The sequence below is a fragment of the Vipera ursinii genome (assembly GCF_947247035.1).
Source record: "Vipera ursinii genome assembly, chromosome: 2".
Classification (NCBI taxonomy): Eukaryota; Metazoa; Chordata; class Lepidosauria; order Squamata; family Viperidae; genus Vipera; species Vipera ursinii.
Window position 1 is genome coordinate 78,706,802 of NC_139513.1, and position 24,033 is coordinate 78,730,834.

A 24,033-nucleotide genomic window follows, 5' to 3' on the forward strand; every position below is an offset into this window, starting at 1 on the left:
CGTTTCATCCTCAAGATAAATAACTCAAAGCTTCGCCTGCAATACATGACTTGAAAACAAAGTCCATTTCATTTAATCCTGCATCACATTACGCACCTGCCCACAGAGGAAGACTAAGAGAAGGGCAGAACTATACAGGTAGTCCTTGCTTAATGTCCATCCATTCAACAACTGAGGACTGTAGTGAACAAAGGGACTTGTGACTGCTCTTCAAAATTCTGATCATTGCAGTGCCCTTGTGGTCTCACGAACAAAATCCAGGCCCATTCAGGTTTATGAATGCCTTTGGCCACTCACCTGCCGACTGCCACTAGTTGCCCTCATCACCTGGCAGGGGTCTTTTTTTGTGCCTTATGCATGGCCCTTGTTTGCACGAAAGAAGGCCCTGGGTGGGGCATGAACAGAGGCTCTCGTTGGTGAACAAACAGAAGCCCAGGGCAAGGTGTGAGGGAAGCGCCCCAGGTGCACTGCCATGGAAGAAGGTGGTATGAAAGAAGGTCGTGACCAGTAAGTAGTAGTGCAATGTGGAAGGTATGAAGGCAGGCAGGGCTAGGCATTAGGGGTAGCAAGCAGCCAAAAGGGCAGAGGAGGCAGTCCCTTATCTTACCAAGGCTTGGAGGGATCAAGCCATGAACGGCTTGGATTCAGATGGGTTCTTGCTAATGATTGGTGGAATTCAGTGAATGACAGCACCAGGGATTGCCATTGCTAAATGATGTGGTTCCATGTCATAACATTTTGCTACAGCATCACTTAGTGAAATTTCAGTCCCACTTAACCATCATTAACCAAGGATTACCTGTATGTACTTCTGGCAGTCAAAAGTTGCATTAAAATAGGCCAACCAACCCATACCCTTGTAAAACACATCAACAACACTGTGGACTATTTGTCATCCCTTTTTTATTTTTGTGTCTTTATCAGTTTCTCTGTCTGAAGCAAAAAAAATAAATAAAAATCTCCACCACTGGAATTGCACAAAATGGTTCCAATTTCAAACATAGACTTCAGTTTTGAATTCAACCCTGATCTCCAAGGGCACAGTATATGCCTATCTAGTCAGTCTCTTCAAAATGTTCTGTCTTTTATAAGGTTAAAAAAAAAGATAATGGCATCCCTACAGGTTTTACCCCGCTAGTCATGACTGATGTTTAAGTCCGCCTTCTGTATCTATCTTCTATATGTCATTAAAACCTGTAGAAAGACTGGCCTCCAATGCAATTCATTGGTTACCTTGGGTCTGATGGGAGATGGCCTAGGCCTCTTCTTCACTTCAATCCATGCCTCAGAGTCCAAGTCAGGCAGGCTGGCAGAAAGACCTTTAGGCAGTGTCTTCAAATTACTAACTTCCTCTGTCTTGCTTGGCATGGGACTGGCAGAGCGGGGAGAACCAGGAGCAGATTCTGTAACATGTATTTAAATAAAGTATCTGTACATGCAAAATACTCATTTTACAAAATATCAATGAAAATAACTCTATAACGTAAAATTAGCCTTGAATGAAAAGGAAATAAAGATGTAGCAACTCCTACGGGAGAGCCAACTTTTAGTTTTAAGACAAATGGACAAGAAGATGTCATTTACATATTTTAATTCTAATTTGCATTAACTATGTATAAAACATATAGGTTATATCGTGTAATTTTTGTCAGAGTTTTACTTGGCCTTTCATTTTTATAAATTTAATATTTTATTTATTTTTTCTTGATTTCTTGGTTACTTAACCTTTTTTCTTATCCACTTTTCTAGTATAATCCCCTGACACATCATACAGCACCAGTCCAATCCTATCAATGCTTTTACCATCAGAAAAATACAACTAGAAGACATATTATAAAAGAGACAAACCTGTTTGATCACTACAAAACATGCTAACAACATACTCATAACATGAGCATAGGGAGCAAGTTTGTACATCCCAATGTCAGGATTTTAAAATGGGGAGCTTTCAAAGACAAACAAAAATGCACTTGAGATATTCTTTATCCAGAATACATGCTTAGGTGTTGGCAACAGATAATTGAAGCCAAATGGAACAATAACTTGCACAAGCAAGGCAATCTAGTTGTGCTCACAATCTACTAGATCCTAGAAAAGATAATCAAAAAACAGATCTTTGAACAACTAGAAGCAAAGTCATAACCAGTAGCCAGCACAGGTTTGTTAAAAACAGATCATGTCAAACCAATCTTATTTCATTCTTTGATAAGTGACTAAACTAATAGACCGGCGAAATGCTGTGGACGTAGTAGTCTTAGATTTCAGTAAGACATTTGATAAAATAGACCACAACCTACTCCTTGGAAAACTAGAAAAGGTGGAATAGACAACATCACCACCAGACGGATCTGTAGCTGGCTGACAAACCATTCTCAACGAGTAGTCGTCAATGGCACTACATCCACATGGAGAGAAGTAAGCAATGGGGTACCACAAGGTTCCATCTTAGGCCCAATATCTTCATCAATGACTTAAATGAGGGAATTGAAGGGGAACTCATCTAATTTGCAGATGACACCAAACTGACAGAAGTAGCCAACACCCCAGAAGACAAACTCAGGGTCCAAAAAAATCTAGACAAACTTGAACAATGGGCCCCATCCAACAAAATGAGTTTCAATGTGGAGAAAAGCAGTTTTACATTTAGGCAGGAAAAATCAAAGGTACAAGTACAGATTGGGCAAGACCTGGCTTAAAAACAGTAACTGTGAGAGGGACCTTGGACAATCACTTGACTATGAGCCAGCAGTGTGCAACAGCAACCAAAAAAGCTAATACAATTCTGGGTTGTATAAACAGAGGCATAGAATCAAGTTCACGCAAAGTATTAGTACCACACCTGGAATACTGCAGCCAATTTTGGTCACCATATCACAAAAAAAGATGCTGAGAGTTTGGAAAAATTCATAGAAGAGCAACTAAGATGATCAAAGGCCTGGAGACTAAAACATACAAAGAACCGTTGCGGGACTTGGGTTTGGCTAGTCTAAAGAAAAGAAGAAATAGAGGAGATATGATAGCAGTATTCCAGTATTTGAGGGGCTGCCACAAGGAAGAGGGGGTCACTTTGTTCACTAGAGGGAAGAACGAGAAACAATGGTTGGAAACTAATCAGAGAGAAGCAACCTGGAATTAAGGAGAAACTTCTTGACAGTGAGGAAAATCAACCAGTGGAACAGCTTACCCCCAGAAATCGTGGGCGCTCCATCACTGGAGATTTTTAAGAAGAGACTAGACAATCACCTGTCTGAGATGGCATACAGGGAGTGCAGAATTATTAGGCAAATGAGTATTTTGACCACATCATCCTCTTTATGCATGTTGTCTTACTCCAAGCTGTATAGGCTCGAAAGCCTACTACCAATTAAGCATATTAGGTGATGTGCATCTCTGTAATGAGAAGGGGTGTGGTCTAATGACATCAACACCCTGTATCAGGTGTGCATAATTATTAGGCAACTTCCTTTCCTTTGGCAAAATGGGTCAAAAGAAGGACTTGACAGGCTCAGAAAAGTCAAAAATAGTGAGATATCTTGCAGAGGGATGCAGCACTCTTAAAATTGCAAAGCTTCTGAAGCGTGATCATCGAACAATCAAGCGTTTCATTCAAAATAGTCAACAGGGTCGCAAGAAGCGTGTGGAGAAACCAAGGCGCAAAATAACTGCCCATGAACTGAGAAAAGTCAAGCGTGCAGCTGCCAAGATGCCACTTGCCACCAGTTTGGCCATATTTCAGAGCTGCAACATCACTGGAGTGCCCAAAAGCACAAGGTGTGCAATACTCAGAGACATGGCCAAGGTAAGAAAGGCTGAAAGACGACCACCACTGAACAAGACACACAAGCTGAAACGTCAAGACTGGGCCAAGAAATATCTCAAGACTGATTTTTCTAAGGTTTTATGGACTGATGAAATGAGAGTGAGTCTTGATGGGCCAGATGGATGGGCCCGTGGCTGGATTGGTAAAGGGCAGAGAGCTCCAGTCCGACTCAGACGCCAGCAAGGTGGAGGTGGAGTACTGGTTTGGGCTGGTATCATCAAAGATGAGCTTGTGGGGCCTTTTCGGGTTGAGGATGGAGTCAAGCTCAACTCCCAGTCCTACTGCCAGTTTCTGGAAGACACCTTCTTCAAGCAGTGGTACAGGAAGAAGTCTGCATCCTTCAAGAAAAACATGATTTTCATGCAGGACAATGCTCCATCACACGCGTCCAAGTACTCCACAGCGTGGCTGGCAAGAAAGGGTATAAAAGAAGGAAATCTAATGACATGGCCTCCTTGTTCACCTGATCTGAACCCCATTGAGAACCTGTGGTCCATCATCAAATGTGAGATTTACAAGGAGGGAAAACAGTACACCTCTCTGAACAGTGTCTGGGAGGCTGTGGTTGCTGCTGCACGCAATGTTGATGGTGAACAGATCAAAACACTGACAGAATCCATGGATGGCAGGCTTTTGAGTGTCCTTGCAAAGAAAGGTGGCTATATTGGTCACTGATTTGTTTTTGTTATGTTTTTGAATGTCAGAAATGTATATTTGTGAATGTTGAGATGTTATATTGGTTTCACTGGTAAAAATAAATAATTGAAATGGGTATATATTTGTTTTTTGTTAAGTTGCCTAATAATTATGCACAGTAATAGTCACCTGCACACACAGATATCCCCCTAAAATAGCTATAACTAAAAACAAACTAAAAACTACTTCCAAAAATATTCAGCTTTGATATTAATGAGTTTTTTGGGTTCATTGAGAACATGGTTGTTGTTCAATAATAAAATTAATCCTCAAAAATACAACTTGCCTAATAATTCTGCACTCCCTGTAGGTTCTCCTGCTTGAGTAGGGGGCTGGACTAGAAGACCTCCAAGGTCCCTTCCAGCTCCTATCCTATCCTATCCTATCCTATCCTATCCTATCCTATCCTATCCTATCCTATTCTTACTCAATGCACAAAATTTTATTCTAAGAGGTTTCATAAAATGTTCAGATAAATCTGCTGCTATGAAATAATCAAAAGTTTATTTGTTTCAAGGTTTATAGGGACGCTCAAGCTCATGCAAGATATGTCAGGGAGGGGAAATTATTCCAGACATCATAGGCAACCACAGAAAAGGTCCGAGTTCCCATAAGATGACAAGAGTTAAATAAAAGAAACTTACAGAAACTAACCCTAACCCTAACCCTGTGGGAGCAAGTGGAGCAGGTAGTCAGTCTTGGGAGAAGGTGGTCCCTCAAGTAACCTAGTACTATGTATTGTAGGATTTTAAATACAATCATCAGCAACTTGAACTACAATTGGAAGTCTATCAGCTTGCAGAGCAGCGGTGTTACATGGGCACAATGAAGATATACTGACAGATATCCATGCTGGCTGCATTCTGAACCAATGGAAACTTCCAGATGATTTTCAAGGCAGCCCCCTGTACAAGTGTGTGTAACAGTCCAATTGGGAGGTGACCGAGGATACGTAACTAAGAGCAGGACCTCCCAGCCTGGGAATAGGCATAAAAAGTCTCCTGGCCACAACTGCCCCCAGCTCTTTGAGCAGGAGCACCTCTTTGAAAGAGGGCACACCACACTTCTTTCAGAAGTAAGACTAACTACAGGATCACAAGGTAGTGGACTGTGCATGACAAGGGATATAACTGTGCCCAAGTCCAAATCACACAGCCAGTGCCCCAAAACAAAAGTCAGGTCTATCATGTGCCCCCCCCAACCCCGCTCCCTCACATCAGACCTGCAACAAAGTGTCAGGTTCATGGTTGTCATGGTGGCTATGAACTTCCATGCAGTCTTTGGGTCTGCCCCCCTAAGATAGCAGATTGAAGTTCCTCTAGAATCATAAATCTTGGTGCCTCTGGCAACCTTCAGAATCCTGATAAGACAATAGCACATACACGACGTTTCGGCTAGTGCCGCCTGCAAAATCCCACTGGGCGTATTTCCAAGAGAGGCATTTCCTCCTCCTTGCTCGGCGGGCTCTCAGTAATATATGCCAGGTTTGCCTTCTCATATATTAGGGGTGTCAAACTGCTGGCCCAGAGGCCGGATGCATCATAGCGAAACCGCGCCCACCCCATGGCCAGCAATGGCAAAAAAAGTCTCAACACGTTGCGACACGTCACATGACGTTGCGAGTCTGACACCCCTGTCATACAGGATCAAATCCCATATTAGGTGGAACTTATTAAGAGGCTGACCATGAGCAACACTAAACGTTAAATTATTATCTTTAATAACCCAGAGACTCTGGATAAAACACTGAAATATCATTTGGTAATGCTGCTGTCTTGTAAAATAAATGTTTGGCTTGATCTCAAATTATGTAGCGACAACAAAAATCAACGTGTTTGGTGGAACATATTCGATTTTCACATTTTCCTTCTGTACTGACCTGTCTCTTTTTGGAAGTTCTGCCTGGGCACAAATTCTGGGCAGTTGATTAGCTGAGAGAAGTCTGTTTGTGCATAGTCTGTCATGGGAGGGCCAGGCAAAGGCCACTTCTCTGGTTCTTCTTTTCTCCTGATTTTCTGGTCTATAATCTCCACCACTTTGCTGTCTTTTAATGCCTGGAAAACAAACCCTCATTTTCAGCATTAATATATCAAAACAAGTCCAGGAGGGGTACTTCCAAAAACGGTATCCTACAGATACCTATTATCTGATAGTGAAATGAAAGTTTTAAAGACATGTAAAAGAATATTGAACACTAAAAAATTTAAAAATAACCTGATATATTGCAGTCATTTAGGAGTCAGGAAGTATATTAAATTATTTTTAAATGAAGAAATTATATTTCACCATGTCATACTAACGTAGCTGAAATTGAGGAAATCATTGCTTTTTTTTCCTCTAAACAGTTTTGGCATTTCCTGTCCTCCTTAAGTATTCTTAAATGTTCTCCTCCTCGTTCCAATGGCCAATATCTTAATACATATATCCTGAGAGATGTTAAGGTGTGGCTACCTTGAATCTTTTACCAAGCACAGCTTGGGACTGTGCAGTCTCTCAATCCAGGCATTTTTCTGAGAAAGCTCTGTGTTATTAAAATCCTCCCTCGATGCTCCTGCAGGTGCCCAATTCATCACAATGGAAGAGATTTTTAGTGCAAGTTTGAATGAGATAGTATGGTATAACCGAAAGTGAAATGACAACACACTCCAATACATATCATGTTTCTCCAAAAATAAGCTCTACCTTCAAAATAAGCCCTAGTTTTAGAGCGAGGCTCACTGGTAAAAATCACGCCAGGGCGGGGGTGTGGAGCTGCCCCACGCACCCCGCACCTGCTTACCTTAGGACCACTGCAGCCAGGCCCCCCAGGCCCCGACACCTGTCGCGTCGCTGCCAGCGTTCTAATGCAGCCTCTAGCTGTGAGCGGCAGCATCCCGCAATGAGACACCCAGCATTCGGCTGTGAGCGGCGGCACCAGCACAATGCGCCACACGGCATCCAGCCACAAGCAGCCACAGAAGAACTCGGGCAGCAGCATGACAGGTGTCGGGACATGGGAGACCTGGCTGCGGCAGTCCTAAGGTAAGCGGGTAAGACATCCCCAAAAAGTAAAGCCTGTTGCCTCTTTTGGAGGCAAAAAAAAAAATAACACCGGGTCTTATTTCCAGGAAATACGGTAGGTAGCCAGGTGAACAGATTATCCCTTACCTTAATGATAAGGCCAACATCTGTGGTCAGGGCCTGTACCCGATGGAAACTAGCAATGAGAGTGATGGGAAGGAAGCCTTCAGTGTCCATTTTCCGCCTCAAGAAAAAGTCTCTTTCCAAGTTGTCAACACTGAAGTAGTATTCTCTGAAAACAATAAGTAATGGAAACTGAAATAGTTATTTGTGTCACATGCCAAATTACACTAGTATCAGTTCAGAAAAGTTTCTCTCAAGCATAATAATAACTATTACTCTATCATATCCATTGTTTTTGAAACTGGTCCCAATCTAAGACAAGTCTTACATTTAAATATATTATTTTTCCTTCTATATTCTCAAGTGGCTGTTGGGCATAACCTTGTCTTCTGCTGCCACCACCACTTTTAAGCAGCAGTATTTTGAATGTTTTCAGTTGCCTACTCCTAAACAATTTGATAAGTAGGACTTATTATTATTATTATAGGCTGTGCTGCTGCTGCAATCATTTGCCATTTTACTTGTTTTGGAAAGGGCAGCACAGTATATCTAGGAACAAAGAAATAAATAAGAGACTATTTAGCAGTTTCTTAATGGATAAAATCAGTTTTCTGTCAAAGAAATAAAATGCTTTGTCAGATATCTGACATGGTTTTTGAAATACTGAAAAACTACTCCTAGAATCAAAACTAGTACATACATCTGTCGTTTGATGTAGTCTTTGAGCAATTCTTGGTCAACACTGTACAGTTCAGTGCTACTGATGTTGTCAAAGTAGTAAGTGATATTACTAGTATATTTCTGTGCACGTGTGCCATCAGAAGCATCAAATTTCCGATACCCATAATGATAATCAAAGTGAGCTGTACAAGGAAAAAGAGAAAAAATTCTTTTTAAAACCTTTTCTTTTCAAAACAAAATCTCTATTGCAGTGGTCAAACACAATCAAAATGAAATATAATAGCCAAGCAGGGGGCTACTGTTTGATACCATAGCCACTGACCTGTCTTGATCTACATGGTTCTATATTTTCTCCACATTCATTTCTTCATTGAAACTAAAATGTTGGAAAAGGTTACCCTGAGGTTGGAATAAGGTGTCACCAATATGATATTCTGCTGATAGCTTCACATAACTCCCAAGAATATGGTACGTACTCATAATGTTACCAGATGTGAAGCAGGAGGCTGAATTGACAATGAAAAATGACAAATGTGCTGCTAATTAGTAGAAAGTTAAGACACAAGATTTGAGATTCAGCCTATTCCAGAATAAAGAGGATTCCCCTAAACATCTGAAAAAATCTGATGTATTCTTTGGGAATGCCCGCACTCCCAAATTCAATAATGCAATAATAAGCAAATCTGCACATTTATGTTCAGTGTGCCAGCTATGACTGCTTCTGTATCTGCTAACAGTCCCCGATGTCTTGGTCAAATGTCAATGCACTCAATCTGTGGAAATTCTTGAAAAGTACCGGGGGATGCCAAGTGATACAAAACATGGCAGATAAGCTGTGAACCAGTGCCACATCACACCCAAACAAAGCTATCTTATCTAGTTCACAATTTTTCCAACGTCATGGATCAAAAAATTGTTATCTGAGGATCAAAGGTTTTCTATCTGCAGAAGAACCTCTCTTTATTACAATTCTCAATTCTCAAGTCCTTTTACAGTATGGCTTTTTTATGCCACCCTTGAAGTACACCTTACCTTTAATTATTAATCATTTGCAAATAAAACTGAAAGACTCTTGAAGCACTTTAAAGACTGAAACACTTAAGATGCTATAAGAAACTTCTTCTCCCCACCCCCCCACAGGAAAGTTTATTTTAGAACTGCCTATCTTGATTTTTCAAAAGGGTATGCCAGAATCAATCATTTTAACCTTTGTTTGTGTAATTAATAGATACTGATGTTAATGACCAGCCCAGTTACCTCGTGAGCTTCTAGATAGGACAGTAGAATTGAACCTGGGTCTCCCCAACCCTACTCTAATGCTTAATCACCACAGCATATCAATTATTTAATTTTTAGTTACACTTTGTGTAATTATGTTTTTACTGTATAGTAATATTTGTATATTATTTTTACTTCTATTATTCTTTGGTTAAAAAGGAACTTAAAATTCAATGAAAACAAGACATTCGTTTTGGAAAAGATTTTAAATTCTTTCACCTTGATTCCAACTATAGTCATTCATAGTTTAGCACAAACAAATCACCTATCCTCAATTACTGACATTCAAAGTGGAAATAAAATGTTGCTTGACAATTCTTTATCTGCAGCATCACCAATATTCTATAAATGGGAAAGTGGTCATGAATATATTATACGTACAGCGAGTACCTCCTCTTCCTCTCCCTCTCCCTCGTCCCCGGCCACGTCCTCTGCCCCTGAAAGCACCACGAACAGTTGCCCCATCACTTTTAACACTAGAAGTTTCATCATGGTCAGGCCAATTCCGCTCATGCTTGTTATCTAAATGCCATCCTGCAACAAAATAAATAGAGAAAACATGACTGAGATTAAAACACTAAAATGACTGTGAACTGGCATGTTCAGGCATCTTTAAACAATCAAGTAGGTTAAAAGAATCAATCTACGTCTATCATTACATACAGATGAAGGAGGCTTAGCTAGACCAGGGCTTTTCAACCAGTGGTACGGGTACCACCTGTGGTACATTGGCACCTGGCAGGTGGTACACGACCATCCTAGAAAAGTGGTAGCGGGGGAGGGGAATGAGCTGAACCGGTGGCAGCACCGCACAAGCCTGAGCGAGAGATGGCTGGAGCTGCAGGACTGTCAGGGCTCAGCGGAAGCACCAGGATCAGCGCTTCTTCGGGGCTGACAGGACTCAGTGGAAGCGCCAGGATCAGCGCCAGACTCCAGCTGGAGCTCGGCGCTGATCCTGGTGCTTCTGCTGAGTCCAGAAGAAGCACCGATCAGCTGGAATGTTGCAGCATCTCCAGGGTCTTGTGATTTACATTCAGATGCTTGGCAACTGATTTATATTTATGACGGTCACAGTGTCCCAGGGTCATGTGAAATGACCAAAACCTGCTGCAACCCCCCAGCAGATGGGGGGGAATAAAAACCAAACTCCCCCCTCACCCCACCCCCGTTGACAATCCTCAACAGAAATGCTCACAACAATGAAAACCTCGGACAGGAGGAAGAGCACTGCCAGCAGGTGTCTTGCTCGGCTGTGGCTTGGGTGGCACTTTTTTCAGTGCCGTTGTAACTTCAAACAGTCACCAAGCGAACTGTTGTAAGTCGAGGACTACCTGTACTTCATCACTTTTTTCCTTTTTTTTTTTTTTTTTGGTCATCAAGTTTTTGAAACCTTGCTAGGCGATTGGTGGTACTCGGATGTTACCATATCCTGAAAGTGGTACAATGGGTGAAAAGGTTGAAAAGCCCTGAGCTAGACATAGCAATGCTATTTGAAGGGGGCTAAACTAGACACAGCAACATTGAAAACCCGAAATTTCTTACTTATTATTCTCATTGCTAGCCACAAAACAGAAACTTTGTCATATAAAAAGGAATATGCTAATTAGCTAGCTTTTAATCCAGGGGTCTTCAAACTTGGGCCTTTTACGACTTGTGAACTTCAACTTCAGCCACGCTGCCTGAGGAATTCTGGGAGTTGAAGTCCACAAGTCATAAAAGGACCATGTTTGAAGACCCGTTTTAGACTATACTATAAACCATGTATCAGTTTAAAATAATATGGGTGCAGGGGTATGCCAAATGGGGAAAAAATGTCCTCAAAGTCAGAACAAAATTAAAAGTGTCTTGATGTTCTGTATTCCAAAAGACTAAAAAGCCAAAAATTTCAATTGGTTTGCAATAGGGAACAGGTTTACAAAAAACATGGAAGTAGGAATCCATGTTCAAAAGGATGATTTAAAAAAAATTAACCCATAGTTAAAACATGTGTATAATGCCCATAGCAAATCATGGAATCAGCAATTAAACAAAACTTTTGTGGCTTGGTCTTCATGAAAATATCCACTGAACTGAGTTGAACAACCAACTAACAGATCAACAACTGATTTTCCCTATAAACTCCTCATTACCAGGAAAAACAAGCATAAAAATTCAAGCAGCTACCTATTAGCTTAAGGCTTCTGTTTAATGGATAAGCAAAATGTATGATTGCATTAGGCAATATGCCTATAAGGCTCAACGAAGAAACCAATACATTTTGATTTACAATCTGAAATCTTAAAATACAAGGACAGGGATATTGCTATTACTTCTCTCCACAACACTTTAAAGCCAGCAATTAAGCTCACTTATCAGTCTTATAGGCTTTTGGATCAAAATTGACTCTAGCATACGCTTAATCAACTGTACCTCGAACCTATTTCCTTCCAACTAATTTCAGCCAATGGGACTAAAATAAAAACCCATACCTGCGACTTTACTGGCTATAGGTAATCTTTGCTTATCACCTAGAATTGGGACTAGCAATTCTGTCACTTAAGCCAAAACTCCTGATAGTGCCAATCTTACAATATCATTTCCATTTCTGTTGTTAAGTGAATCAACAGTGTCAGTAAATGAGAAATCATGTGACTTTGTTAGCCTTACACATCCATTTCTGTCATTAAGTGAATCATCACAGTAATAAATGAGACATCATGGGACTGCAATCACATTCTCTATTAATTCTGCTTGTTCATAGCTGGTTGTGAAGTTTGCAAATGGTGATCACAGCCTGTGGGATGCTGTGATGGCTGTAAATATGAGACCTGGCTTTTCTACCCATTGTAACTTTGAATGGTCACTAAAAAGGCAGTTGGTAAGCAAGGACTATCTGTAATGACTTTACCAGGTAACCAATACTGAAGAGAAAACTTATTTTTGTCAGAATACTCAAACTTGCCTATTTCAAAATAGAAATGTTTTGCTCATTTGTGTACAGGGAAGGTAAAAGGATGTTATAATATAAACAATACAAAACACAACTCTCTCTCTCTCTCTCTCTGTGTGTGTGTGTGTGTGTGTGTGTGTGTGTGTGTTAATTTTACTGCTTTCAAAGATACTCAACTCATACCTTTTGATTCACTTCGATTGTTGGAAGGATGCCGATGCTGCTCATTCTGTCTGTTGTTACGAGAGGCGGTTTTATCCCTTGGCACTTCAGACTTCATATCTATTTGCAGGGGTACCCATTTGTGTCTGCTGCCTACAATACAGAAATTACTGCCTAGGACGATTCTTCAAAGGAATGTATTGGTCTACACCAAAGCAACATAATTCTAAACAACCTGCGACACCATCAAAATATTTCAGACTCCCAGAACAGCAATGAATAACATGAGATAAGGAGATAAGAATGCTGGCCTAGAAATAACACAGTCTGTTACTCCTGTTCTACTTTGTGAGTCCTAAAGACAGTGCCTGCTGAGGAATATAACCAGAAAATTGTTCAAGCTTCAGTTCATAAATTCATGTCTTTTCTGAGGGCAGAGATTTACTTTTGTCCTGTACCTTTGCTTACATTGAGAAAAAATAATAAATGTTTGCTATAGTACACTGATATTGACTAAGCTACAAGATAATGGATCAGCATGGGGGGAGGAAATGGCAGTTATATATTTCTAATAGACTGTAATTTGAACATTCTCTGATAAGATTTTAAATTATATTGTTTCAAGATAATAGAAAACTGTTTCTCTGAACTACAGGGGGTCCTCAATTAATAACCCACTTATTCAGTCACTGGCTGAACTTACAATAGCACTGAATGAATGGTGCTTGAGACTGGTCCTCAAAGTTCCAGCCCAGGAGTCTTCTACTTGGCCCTTTTATGACTTGTGGACTTCAATGTGCCTGGCTGAGAAATTCTGGCAGTTGAAGTCCACAAGTCATAAAAGGGCCAAGTTTGAAGATCCCTGTTCCAGCCACTGCAGCATCCCTGTGGTCATATGATTGTCATCTGGGCACTTAGTCTGTTGCAAATGTTGCAGCATCCCACTTCAAGGAAATAGACACTTCTGTGATTTCTAGGTAACATCTGATATGCAAGTGTATTTATTTTTTTCTCCAGAATGTGAAGAAGCTCTACTTGCTTCAGTATGAGGATTACTTCCTCTGACGTTTACAAAAAGCATTTTTTCTTGTTGAATCTTGGATTGATCATTCTCGTCACGTTTTCTTTTCTGTTCTATAGTCACAGATTCAAACCCTTTTTCAGCTCTGAATTTTTATGAATGACCATAAGCCAGTTATTTTTCTTCAGCTTAATATACTTCAGAAGGCTGTTGTAAAGATCTTAGTTAATGATGTATTATTAGCAACCACAGCTTTATTTCTGATTTAAGAAACTTATATTCCCCCCCCCCAAAGACAAACACTTGGGGAGAAAGACTCCTCGTTATTAAAATAAACATTTCCCCCAATGTTACTGTCCACACAGTCAATGAACTATAACTTGTGGACTTCAACTCCCAGAATTCCTCAGCCAGCATCACTGGCTGAGGAATTCTAGGATTTGAAGTCCGTAAGTTATAAAAGGGCCAAGTTTGAAGACTCCTCAACTATATTGTCATTAATTCCTAATTCACTGGCACTGCAGTCCTCTTTATCAATACAGAGCCCTGCCAACAGCAATGCTGATAGAAAGTCCAAAGTTGCTATACTAGCACACCTGCTAAGACCCCTGGACAGCCTTTTCTCACCCTTTTTCTTCTGAGCTGATTTCTGGTTGTCATCATCTCCATTCTTCTCTTCTCCCGATTCATCGGATCGAGTTTTCATGTTCTCTTTACCATCACTTCCTTCCCCTTTTTCCTGCTCCCTCATGCTTTTCTTAATGTGAAGTTTCCGTAGAGATTGGGACTTTTGTGACAGCTGCTGAAAATGATAAGATTTGAGATGGAGGAAAAGATAATTGCAAACAAGGTAGCAGCAATCCTACTTGGATCCTCACCTCGCGATATTGATTGATATTGATGTATGCTTTGGGGAAGCCATTAATACCGGTTACCTTCAACAGTGTCATACAGCTTGGCTTGCAGTCAAGTACACTACGGCAGTTATAAAGCAATAGTTTGTTCCCAAAAATGAATATTTTTTTTTGAAAAGAGACGATTTGCAAATCAGAGGGGAATGTGCCTACTTGAAACACATGCATTGCAAAAGCAAAGCTTTCCCCATAGTTTCTGAATCGTTTTGAAACCTATTAACAGTCACATTTCGCGAATGAAAACAGGGGCAGGAGACGAAGACAAAGAAAGGCATTTTACAAAGTTGTAAAGCTGACACTCCGCTGCCAAAACAGAGGGAAGTCCAAAGCAGAAATATGCTTGAAGCATTTTTGCATTCATGTTCTGGGTATTTGTCGCATCCACACTGAAGAGAGAATAAGCTAAGAGCATATTGCCAGTTTAAGACAGTTTCTTAAGCACTGTTGTATTATTACCACTATTTTGACAGCAGTCTTACCATTGCCACATCCTAAGTACATCATCTTCTCTTCACTTTGGCTAGGTTTTAGAATGAGTTCCAGGCTTCTGTCCCAGAATAGCATTGCTGAGCTAGGGATGATGGTGGGCAGGGAAACCCTAAAAGGAAATCCTCTGCCTGGGACCTGTAATGAGCTATTCCTGGCCTTCTCCTTAGCACAGAGTTAGCACCCCCCCAAAAGTGTTGCTCAGACTAAGTTCTGTAATGGGGGAAAAATAGTGTCTATATTGAAAGTATGAAAAGAGATTCCTGCAGTTTCTGTTCATTCTCTCCTCCCTCCACACACCCATGCCCAGGTAAACTCTGTCTATATTTAAATGGATATTTTTTTTGAAATTATCTAATTATGCTACTTTTGATATAACAATGATGCATACATGACGATCAGCAAGAATCTAAATCAGTAAAATGTGGAATGTAGATATTTTGTTCCTCTCTTCCGTCAAAACATATATATATGCACTCAAACATGTACAGTTTTCTAAACCCCAACTTTCTGCAAATTGATTTTAATAAGAATAAAAGGGGTTTTTTTAAAGTTCAGCTGGTATCTGCCTTTTGTGACAAAATATTTGGAAATTCTCTAAAAGAACATTGAAGGCTTTTATATCCTAAGGAAGTTCTATATAGGAAATATGCAAATGAAAGGTTGGAATATGATCCAATTATATCCACATTATATGAACAAAAGAACATGTTGGATTAAAAAAGTTATTCAAGCAGTGAGGACCCCTAGTGGTGGTTTCTTTTTTGGAAATATGAGTGACAAGCACTTAGATATAAACAAGAAAAATAGACTTAGCACAGGTATCACAAATAGTTTACAATAAAAAACAGGAAAATCAAAGTAAAAAGTGTTATTTATTTTAAAGAAAAAAAGAAGGGGAGAAGAAATAAAAAAGTGTTGAAATAAGAATGGTACACAGGATGATAGGCCTTTTCATTTCATCTTAACGTCTATGTTGTGTGAGCTTTTTTTTTTTTTACTTAGCGACTGTAGAAGCCTCTTAGCCTTCCAGAAAGCCATAAAGATATTGCGCTTCATCCAAGAGTCAACCCAGAAAGGAGTTCAGCACCTGTGTGGTGCTATGAGATTGTTATGGCGCCTGATTAGAGTATGATGTTTTTAATTTGGGTATGTGTGAACAGAGGGGTTTACGTTATTATAGGGATTTGATATTAACTGCCCACGGTTGCAATATAAACCTCTTAAATACATAAATACATACATACATACATGCAGATATGGTATGTGTATATGTGTGTATATATGTATTTGCATATTCTTCTATCTGCTGTTGTGATTCCTCGCCAGCCAGCAGATCCGGCAGCTGGGTCTGAGGAATCAGATGAGGAAGAGGGGCCTGAAGTGACATTAGAGTCAGAGGAAGGCACTGAGGAGCTCCAAGACTTACAGTCGGATGGTGAGCCTGGCCCTTCTACTCGCGCTCAGGCTCAGACACAGCTGTGCTGGGAGCCTGAGTTGGACAGTGATGAAGAACAGTTGGGACAAATCCAGGATGCACGAAAGCGCAGGCAAGAGAAGCGAGTAGGACAGAGGAATGCAATGGGGCGACTCCAAAGGCAAAGGAGAAGGCATTAGGAAGCCACGCCTTGGCTGAATTATAAAAAGGAAGGTGTGGGAGGTGCTGGTTGCTGAAGGCAACCATTCATGTTGAGGATCGAGTTTCTGTGGACTGTGTTTATTTGCCTCGGACATTGATTCAGGTCTGTGTGAATAAAAGGGGTTGGTTTTTTCTTGCGGTTCCTGCCTGTTTCTTGGAAGAGGGGTTTCTCCTTGAGCATAACAAGAACTCACATAGGCTGGGACAGAACATCTGCATGTCTCTATCAACACTTATATTATAATTTACCCATATATATATACCTAATAGCAAAAGCCCCAAGAAGAATAGCCAGTTTTGAGCATCTTCTTTCCTAGAAGGAAGTCGGATACAAGCTATACTAAAGAATATGATGTAGGAACAGCAGAAGCAGTCAATTCAACTACTTGAAGATTTTATTATTGTATTTTTTTGGAATATTTGCTGTTTTGAAGAGTTGTTTGATAGCCAAATTTGTTGTTGTTGTTCGTTACGAACTCGTGTCCGACTCATCACGACCCCAAGGACAATGTTCCTCCAAGCTCTACCATCTTCTGGAATCCATTTAAGCTCACGCCTACTACTTCAGTGACTCCATCCAGCCACCTCATTCTCTGTCATCCCCTTCTTCTCTTGCCCTCAACCTTTCCCAGCATTAGGCTCTTCTCCAGTGAGTCCTTCCTTCTCATTAGGTGGCCAAAGTATTTGAGTTTCAACTTCAGGATCTGGCCTTCTAAAGAGCAGTCAGGGTTGATCTACTCTAGGACTGACCGGTTTGATCGCCTTGCCGTCCTAGGGACTCACAGAAGTCTTATCCAGCACCATAGTTCAAAAGCCTCAATTCTTTGGCACTCAGCCTTTCTTATGGTCCAACTTTCACAGCCATATATTGCAACTGGAAAGACCATAGCCTTGACTATACGCACTTTTGTTGGCAGGGTGATGTCTCTGCTTTTTAGTGTGCTGTCTAGATTTGCCATGGCTTTCCTCCCCAGGAGCAAGCGTCTTTTAATTTCTTGGCTGCAGTCCCCATCTGCAGTGATCTTGGAGCCCAAGAAAATAAAATCTGTCACTACCTCCATTTCTTCCCCATCTATTTGCCAGGAATTGAGAGGGCCGGATGCCATAATCTTGGGTTTCTTAATGTTATGTTTCAAGCCAACTTTTGCACTCTCCTTCTTTACCAGTAACAAGAGGCTTTTTAGTTCCTCTTCGCTTTCTGCCATTAGAGTGGTAACATCTGCATATCTTAGGTTGTTGATATTTCTCCCGGCAATCTTAATTCCAACTTTTGATTCATCTAGCCCTGCCTTTCTCATGATGTGCTCTGCATATGTTAAACAAGCAGGGCGACAGTATACAGCCCTTGCCGGACTCCTTTCCCAATTTTGAACCAATCAGTGGTTCCATGTCCACTTCTCACTGTTGCTTCTTGACCCGCATATAGGTTTCTCAAGAGACAAATAAGATGGTCTGGTACTCCCATCTCTTTAAGAACTTGCCACAATTTGTGGTGATTCACACAATTAAATGCTTTAGCATAGTCAATGAAGCAGAAGTTTTTTTGGAACTCCCTAATTTCCCCATGATCCGGCGTATGTTGGCAATTTGATCTCTAGTTCCTCTGCCTCTTCAAAATCCTGCCTGTACTTCTGGTAGTTCTTGATCCACATACTGCTAGAGTCTAGCTTGTAGGATTTTAAGCATAACTTTACTAGCATGTGAAATGAGTGCAATGGTGCGATAGTTTGAACATTCTTTGGTACTGCCTTTCTTTGGAATTGGAATGTAAACTGATCTTTTCCAATCCTGTGGCCATTGTTGAGTTTTCCAAATTTGCTGGCAAATTGAGTGTAGCACTTTTTACTGCATCGTCTTTTAACATTTTGAATAGCTCAGCTGGAATACTGTCACCTCCAGTGCTTTGTTGTTGCTCAGCTTTCCTAAGGCCCACTTCACTTCACATTTTAGGATGTCTGGCTCGATGTCAGTGACCACCTCATCATGGTTATCAGGGACGTTAAGCTCATTCTTGTATAGTTCTTCTGTGTAATTTTGCCACCTCTTAATCTCTTCTGCCTCTGTTAGGTCCTTGCCATTTTGGTCCTTTATCATGCCCATTTTTGCAAGAAACGTTCCCTTCATCTCACCAATGTTCTTGAAGAGATCTCTGGTCCTCCCTATTCTATTGTTTTCTTCTATTTCTTTGCACTGTTCATTTAAGAAGGCATTCTTATCTCTTCTAGCTATTCTCTGGAATTCTGCATTCAATTGGGTGTATCTTTCGTTTTCTCCCTTGCCTTTCACTTCCCTCCTTTCCTCAGCTATTTGCAAAGCTTCCTCAGACAGCCATTTTGCTTTCTTGCATTTCTTTTTCTTTGGGATGGTTTTAGTTGCTACCTGTTGTACAACGTTGCGAACCTCCATCCATAGTTCTTCAGGCACTCTGTCTATCAGATCTAATTCCTTAAATCTATTTGTCACCTCTACTGTATATTCGTCAGGAATATAATTTAGTTCATACCTGAGTGGCCTAGTGCTTTTCCCTACTTTCTTCAGTTTAAGCCTAAATTTTGCAACGAGAAGCTCATGGTCTGAGCCACAGTCAGCTCCTGGTATTGTTTTTACTGACTGTATAGAGCTTCTCCATCTTTGGCTGCAGAGCACACAGTCAATCTGATTTCTGTGTTGACTGTCTGGTGATGTCCATGTGTAGAGCCATCTCTTGGGTTGTTGGAAAAGAGTGTTTGCTATGACCTGTTATTCCAGTTATCTTTTGGCTTCCTACTTTAGCATTCCAATCCCCCATGATGATAAGGACATCATTTTTTGGTGTTAGTTCTATAAGGTGCTGTAGGGCTTCATAGAACCGGTCAATTTCATCCTCTTCAGCACTGGTGGTTGGGGCATAGACTTGAACTACTGTGATACTGAATGGTTTGCCTTGGATTCAAACTGAGATCATTCTGTCATTTTGGGGATTGTATCACAGTGTTGCTTTTCCTACTCTTTTATTGACTATGAAGGCTACTCCATTTCTTCTGAGGGACTCCTGTCCTCAGTAGTATACCTGATGGTCATTTGAATTAAATTCACCCATTCCTGTCCATTTTAGTTCGCTGATTCCTAAGATGTCGATGTTCAGCCTTGTCATCTCTTGTTTGACCATGTCCAGCTTTCCTTGATTCATGGATCTTACATTCCAGGTTCCTATGGAGTAAAAATCTTTACAGCATCGGACTTTCCTTTCACCACCAGACACATCCACAGCTGAGCGTCCTTTCGGCTTTGGCCCAGTCGCTTCATTCTTTCTGGCGCTACTAATACTAGCCCTCTGCTCTTCCCCAGTAGCATATTGGACGCCTTCCGACCTGAGGGGCTCTTCTTCCAGCATCACATCTTTTTGCCTTTTGGTACTGTCCATGGGGCTTTCATGGCAAAGATACTGGAGTGAGTTGCCATTTCCTTCTCCAGTGGATCACATTTTGTCAGAACTCTCTGCTATGACCTGTCCGTCTTGGGTGGCCCTGCACGGCATAGCTCATAGCTTCATTGAATTACGCAAGCCCCTTCGCCACGACAAGGCAGTAATCCATGAAGGGGGATAGCCAAATTAAGTATCTGCAATAGTAGATGTTACAATAATAACAGAAAACAACAAAAAATCCACACATCCAATATAATAGAAAGTAATAGAGTAATATCTTCCTTCTAAAACATACTCAGATTTAATCAAGTAGCATCAACCAATAAACACAAAAATATGAAAATGAAATAGGACTTTGCTAATATTATTATAACAAGCCGGTCAATGGATAAGGAACACTCCTGCCAAACAACAGAATTTACTGAGAATATTCTTCATTCAGCAACTCCATCAATTCACAAATAGGCCAAACAGATATGATATCCCCCCCCCGAGTCAGAATATATTCTTACCTGTATACTCTTGTGAGCTATTTCTCCTGGCGTTGGCCAATTTGTGGCATCCCCAAAGTCACCAACCTGATACAGCAAACAGAGAATACAGAATCAAGTTACCATATATACTTGAGTATAAGCCGACTCGAGTATAAGCCGAGACCCCCAATTTCACCCCCAAAAACTGGAAAAAGTTGGTGACTCGAGTATAAGCCGATCCGCCGTTCTGCAAGCCTCCGCCGCCGGCGGAGGCTGGATCCGCGCTCTGCAAGCCTCTGCCACCAGCAGAGGCTCGATCCGCCATTTTGCAAGCCTGAATACACAGGAATACCCTGTGTGGCCGCAGCTCTCGGGGAAGCCCTGGCTGTCCGCTTCCTCGCTCCACGCTGCCATTCGGGGCCCGCGCGTTCCCCGGGCAAATCGCAGCGCCCAGCAGGCGAGGAAACACGCCCGCTCCAGTCGCCCCCCCTTCCCTCAGGAGACGCGAAGCAAGTGACCGCCCGGAGCTTACCGAGGACTTGCACGCGGCCGAGGCTTCGGTGCTTCCAGGATCACGCGCACCTCTCCCAAGCCGCCGCCGTCTGGAGACCTGCCGAAGTTTGGGGAGGTTTGGGGAGGTGCGCGCGCACCTCCCCAAACCTCCCCAAACGTCGGCAGGTCTCCGGAACTCTGCGCCCTGCCTGCCTGCTTCTTTCCACAGCGGAAAGAAGCAGACCTCCGCGCCCTGCCTGCCTGCTTCTTTCCGCAGCGGAAAGAAGCAGACCTCCGCGCCCTGCCTGCCTGCTTCTTTCCGCTGCGGAAAGAAGCAGACCTCCGCGCCCTGCCTGCCTGCTTCTTTCCGCAGCGGAAAGAAGCAGACCTCCGCGCCCTGCCTGCCTGCTTCTTTCCGCAGCGGAAAGAAGCAGACCTCCGCGCCCTGCCTGCCTGCTTCTTTCCGCAGCGGAAAGAAGCAGACCTCCGCGCCCTGCCTGCCTGCTTCTTTCCGCTGCGGAAAGAAGCAGACCTCCGCGCCCTGCCTGCCTGCTTCTTTCCGCAGCGGAAAGAAGCAGACCTCCGCGCCCTGCCTGCCTGCTTCTTTCCGCTGCGGAAAGAAGCAGACCTCCGCGCCCTGCCTGCCTGCTTCTTTCCGCTGCGGAAAGAAGCAGACCTCCGCGCCCTGCCTGCCTGCTTCTTTCCGCAGCGGAAAGAAGCAGGCAGGCAGGGCACGGAGGTCCGGAGACCTGCCGACGTTTGGGGAGGTTTGGGGAGGTGCGCGCGCACCTCCCCAAACCTCCCCAAACTTCGGCAGGTCTGCGGACGGCAGTGGCTTGGGAGATGTGCGCGCGATCCCGGAAGCACCAAAGCCTCGGCCGCGCACAAGTCCTCGGTAAGTTTTTTTGTTGACTGGAGTATAAGCCGAAGTGGAATTTTTCAGCCCAAAAAGTGGGCTGAAAAATTCGGCTTATACTCAAGTATATACGGTACTTTCTGTAAATTCATCTTTTGACCCTCTGTACAAGTCCAGATTTAACTACCTACTATTTCTATTCCTTCTAGTGGCAGTTCAGATACATATCATAACAGAACATTCCAACCAGGTAGACACCATTGTGGTATATGTGCTTTATTTGGTATTCTGTGACACAGAATATCAGGGTTTTTAATTTTTAAATTATGAAAGATAATTTCCCATCCCTTCGCAAGACCCTAGCTCCTCCACAAATGTCTTTCCACTTCACGGCTGGTAGTAAGTCAAGCACATCGACCTTACTTTTACACTTCTGCTTCATGTACAGCTTATCTATTTTTCAACTTGAAAGTTACCTGAAATGTATGTAACTTCTCCTTCATTGGTTTCTAATTTTAATTTCCTTTTTTGTGAGATGTCACTCAGCCGATTATTTTGAAAAAGTGAGTGAAGCCAAAATTGGTTTCTCCTTTATGAACCTTATGGATGGCCTATGTTTCTATGTGTAGGGGTGTTTCTATTTTATTGCAGACTTTTTATTAAAAGTTTTTTTTATGTTATTGTAATGCTGCATTTTTATTTTTTTATTCTAGTATTTGTGCACAACTTACCGATGACTCCATGGGAAACATCATAAAATACATTCAATAAATTCAACAGTGCCATCTGGTGAGCATGATGAAATTTACACAATAGCAGTAGAGAATCTTCCAAGTTATTTTGAGTTACATTGAAAAACAAGAAAGGCTTAATTATTTTCCAGACATTAGGAAAAATCAGATGGCTTTTATGTAATTATAAATTATCTGACTAATCCTTAGTGACACAGATTCTGTGTCATTACTGCTTATACATAAGGAGAAGATCCCACTGTTCCTGTTCAGTACTCAAAACCAATGCAGCAGACCGCAAAACTGAGACCAGCTTCCTGAATATATAGAATAGTTTAAATTTGGTATGTTTTCCTGCCTGATTCATTTACTTTTCCCTCTCTGAATATTTCTTCCACGCACAGTAGGTGGGGAGGGTTTAATGGGAGCCACCAGTTTATTTACAAATACTTCATGACTTGCATCAGGAGGAAAAGAAAATTTTCAAAAATACAAAGAATTAAGTAGATCCTTAACATGACAGCATCACACACACACAAAAAAACCCACTGGAGAGAATGAACCTCGTCCTACAGAACACTGCAAGTTTCCAGTGCATCAGGAAATGAGAATGCAGGGAAAAATTGTGGTAAAGAATGCAAGGAGCACAACAATGGTAATCAAAGTGAAGTATTGGTGGGTAAGCAGTTTCTCATATCGGCAGAAAGTTTGCACCATTAATAATGCCTGTAATAAAGCTTCTGGATTACACAAATTCAAGTGAAAGAGCCAAGCTAGCATGTGTAACCAAACCCTGGTTGAGCATGGAGGTGGAATCCTCCCAACTCAGAAATTAGGCCTTGTGGGGTTCAAGTGTGACATCAGATTTGATCCCATGGTATGGATGGAAGAGTGGCTATCAGTATCAGGGAGAACCCTGTGGTTTCAGGGATGCTGCATCATCCGGATGAAAAACCCTACTTGTAAAATTGGGCCTGAAGGATCACCTGGGATTACTGCTTCCCTGATACAGCTACTTGATTCTGTGGCCAAGTTAGCAGTGGAATTTTCTAAATTCATAGACCTGGGACACTTCAACCTGGCTTCTCTAGGTATGAAATTGAACATGGCTCAGCATTCATGACCATCATGATGACAATAGGCCTGACCCACAGCTGTGATCATGAATCTATTTTTTTTTTTTTTTGTCGAGGGCAGAGGCGACGTGATACAATCTGATTATGGAGTAAATGTATATAATTCCTTGTCATAGTGAGATCATTTTCTGTATCGGGGTACTTCTGGGCTGTCTCCTAACTCAAACAAGTAGGATCCATTTCCTCAGTC

General features: G+C 41.7%; 1 protein-coding gene across 5 annotated transcripts in view; it reads right to left on the bottom strand.

The window, feature by feature from the left end:
* LARP1 (La ribonucleoprotein 1, translational regulator) overlaps positions 1-24,033 on the bottom strand; it is an 86,682-nt gene that overhangs the window by 14,730 nt on the left and 47,919 nt on the right. For 3 of the 5 annotated variants that reach the window (XM_083353549.1, XM_083353553.1, XM_083353551.1), the window contains exons 3-10: positions 20,668-20,733; positions 14,338-14,512; positions 12,711-12,842; positions 9,980-10,132; positions 8,340-8,502; positions 7,664-7,808; positions 6,396-6,570; positions 1,234-1,403 (exon numbers count right to left, since the gene is read on the bottom strand). In XM_083353549.1, the coding sequence (XP_083209675.1) occupies positions 1,234-1,403; positions 6,396-6,570; positions 7,664-7,808; positions 8,340-8,502; positions 9,980-10,132; positions 12,711-12,842; positions 14,338-14,512; positions 20,668-20,733 (1,179 nt within the window). The remainder of the gene's footprint in view (positions 1-1,233; positions 1,404-6,395; positions 6,571-7,663; positions 7,809-8,339; positions 8,503-9,979; positions 10,133-12,710; positions 12,843-14,337; positions 14,513-20,667; positions 20,734-24,033) is intronic. The other 2 variants (XM_083353550.1, XM_083353552.1) reach the window with 1 other exon arrangement.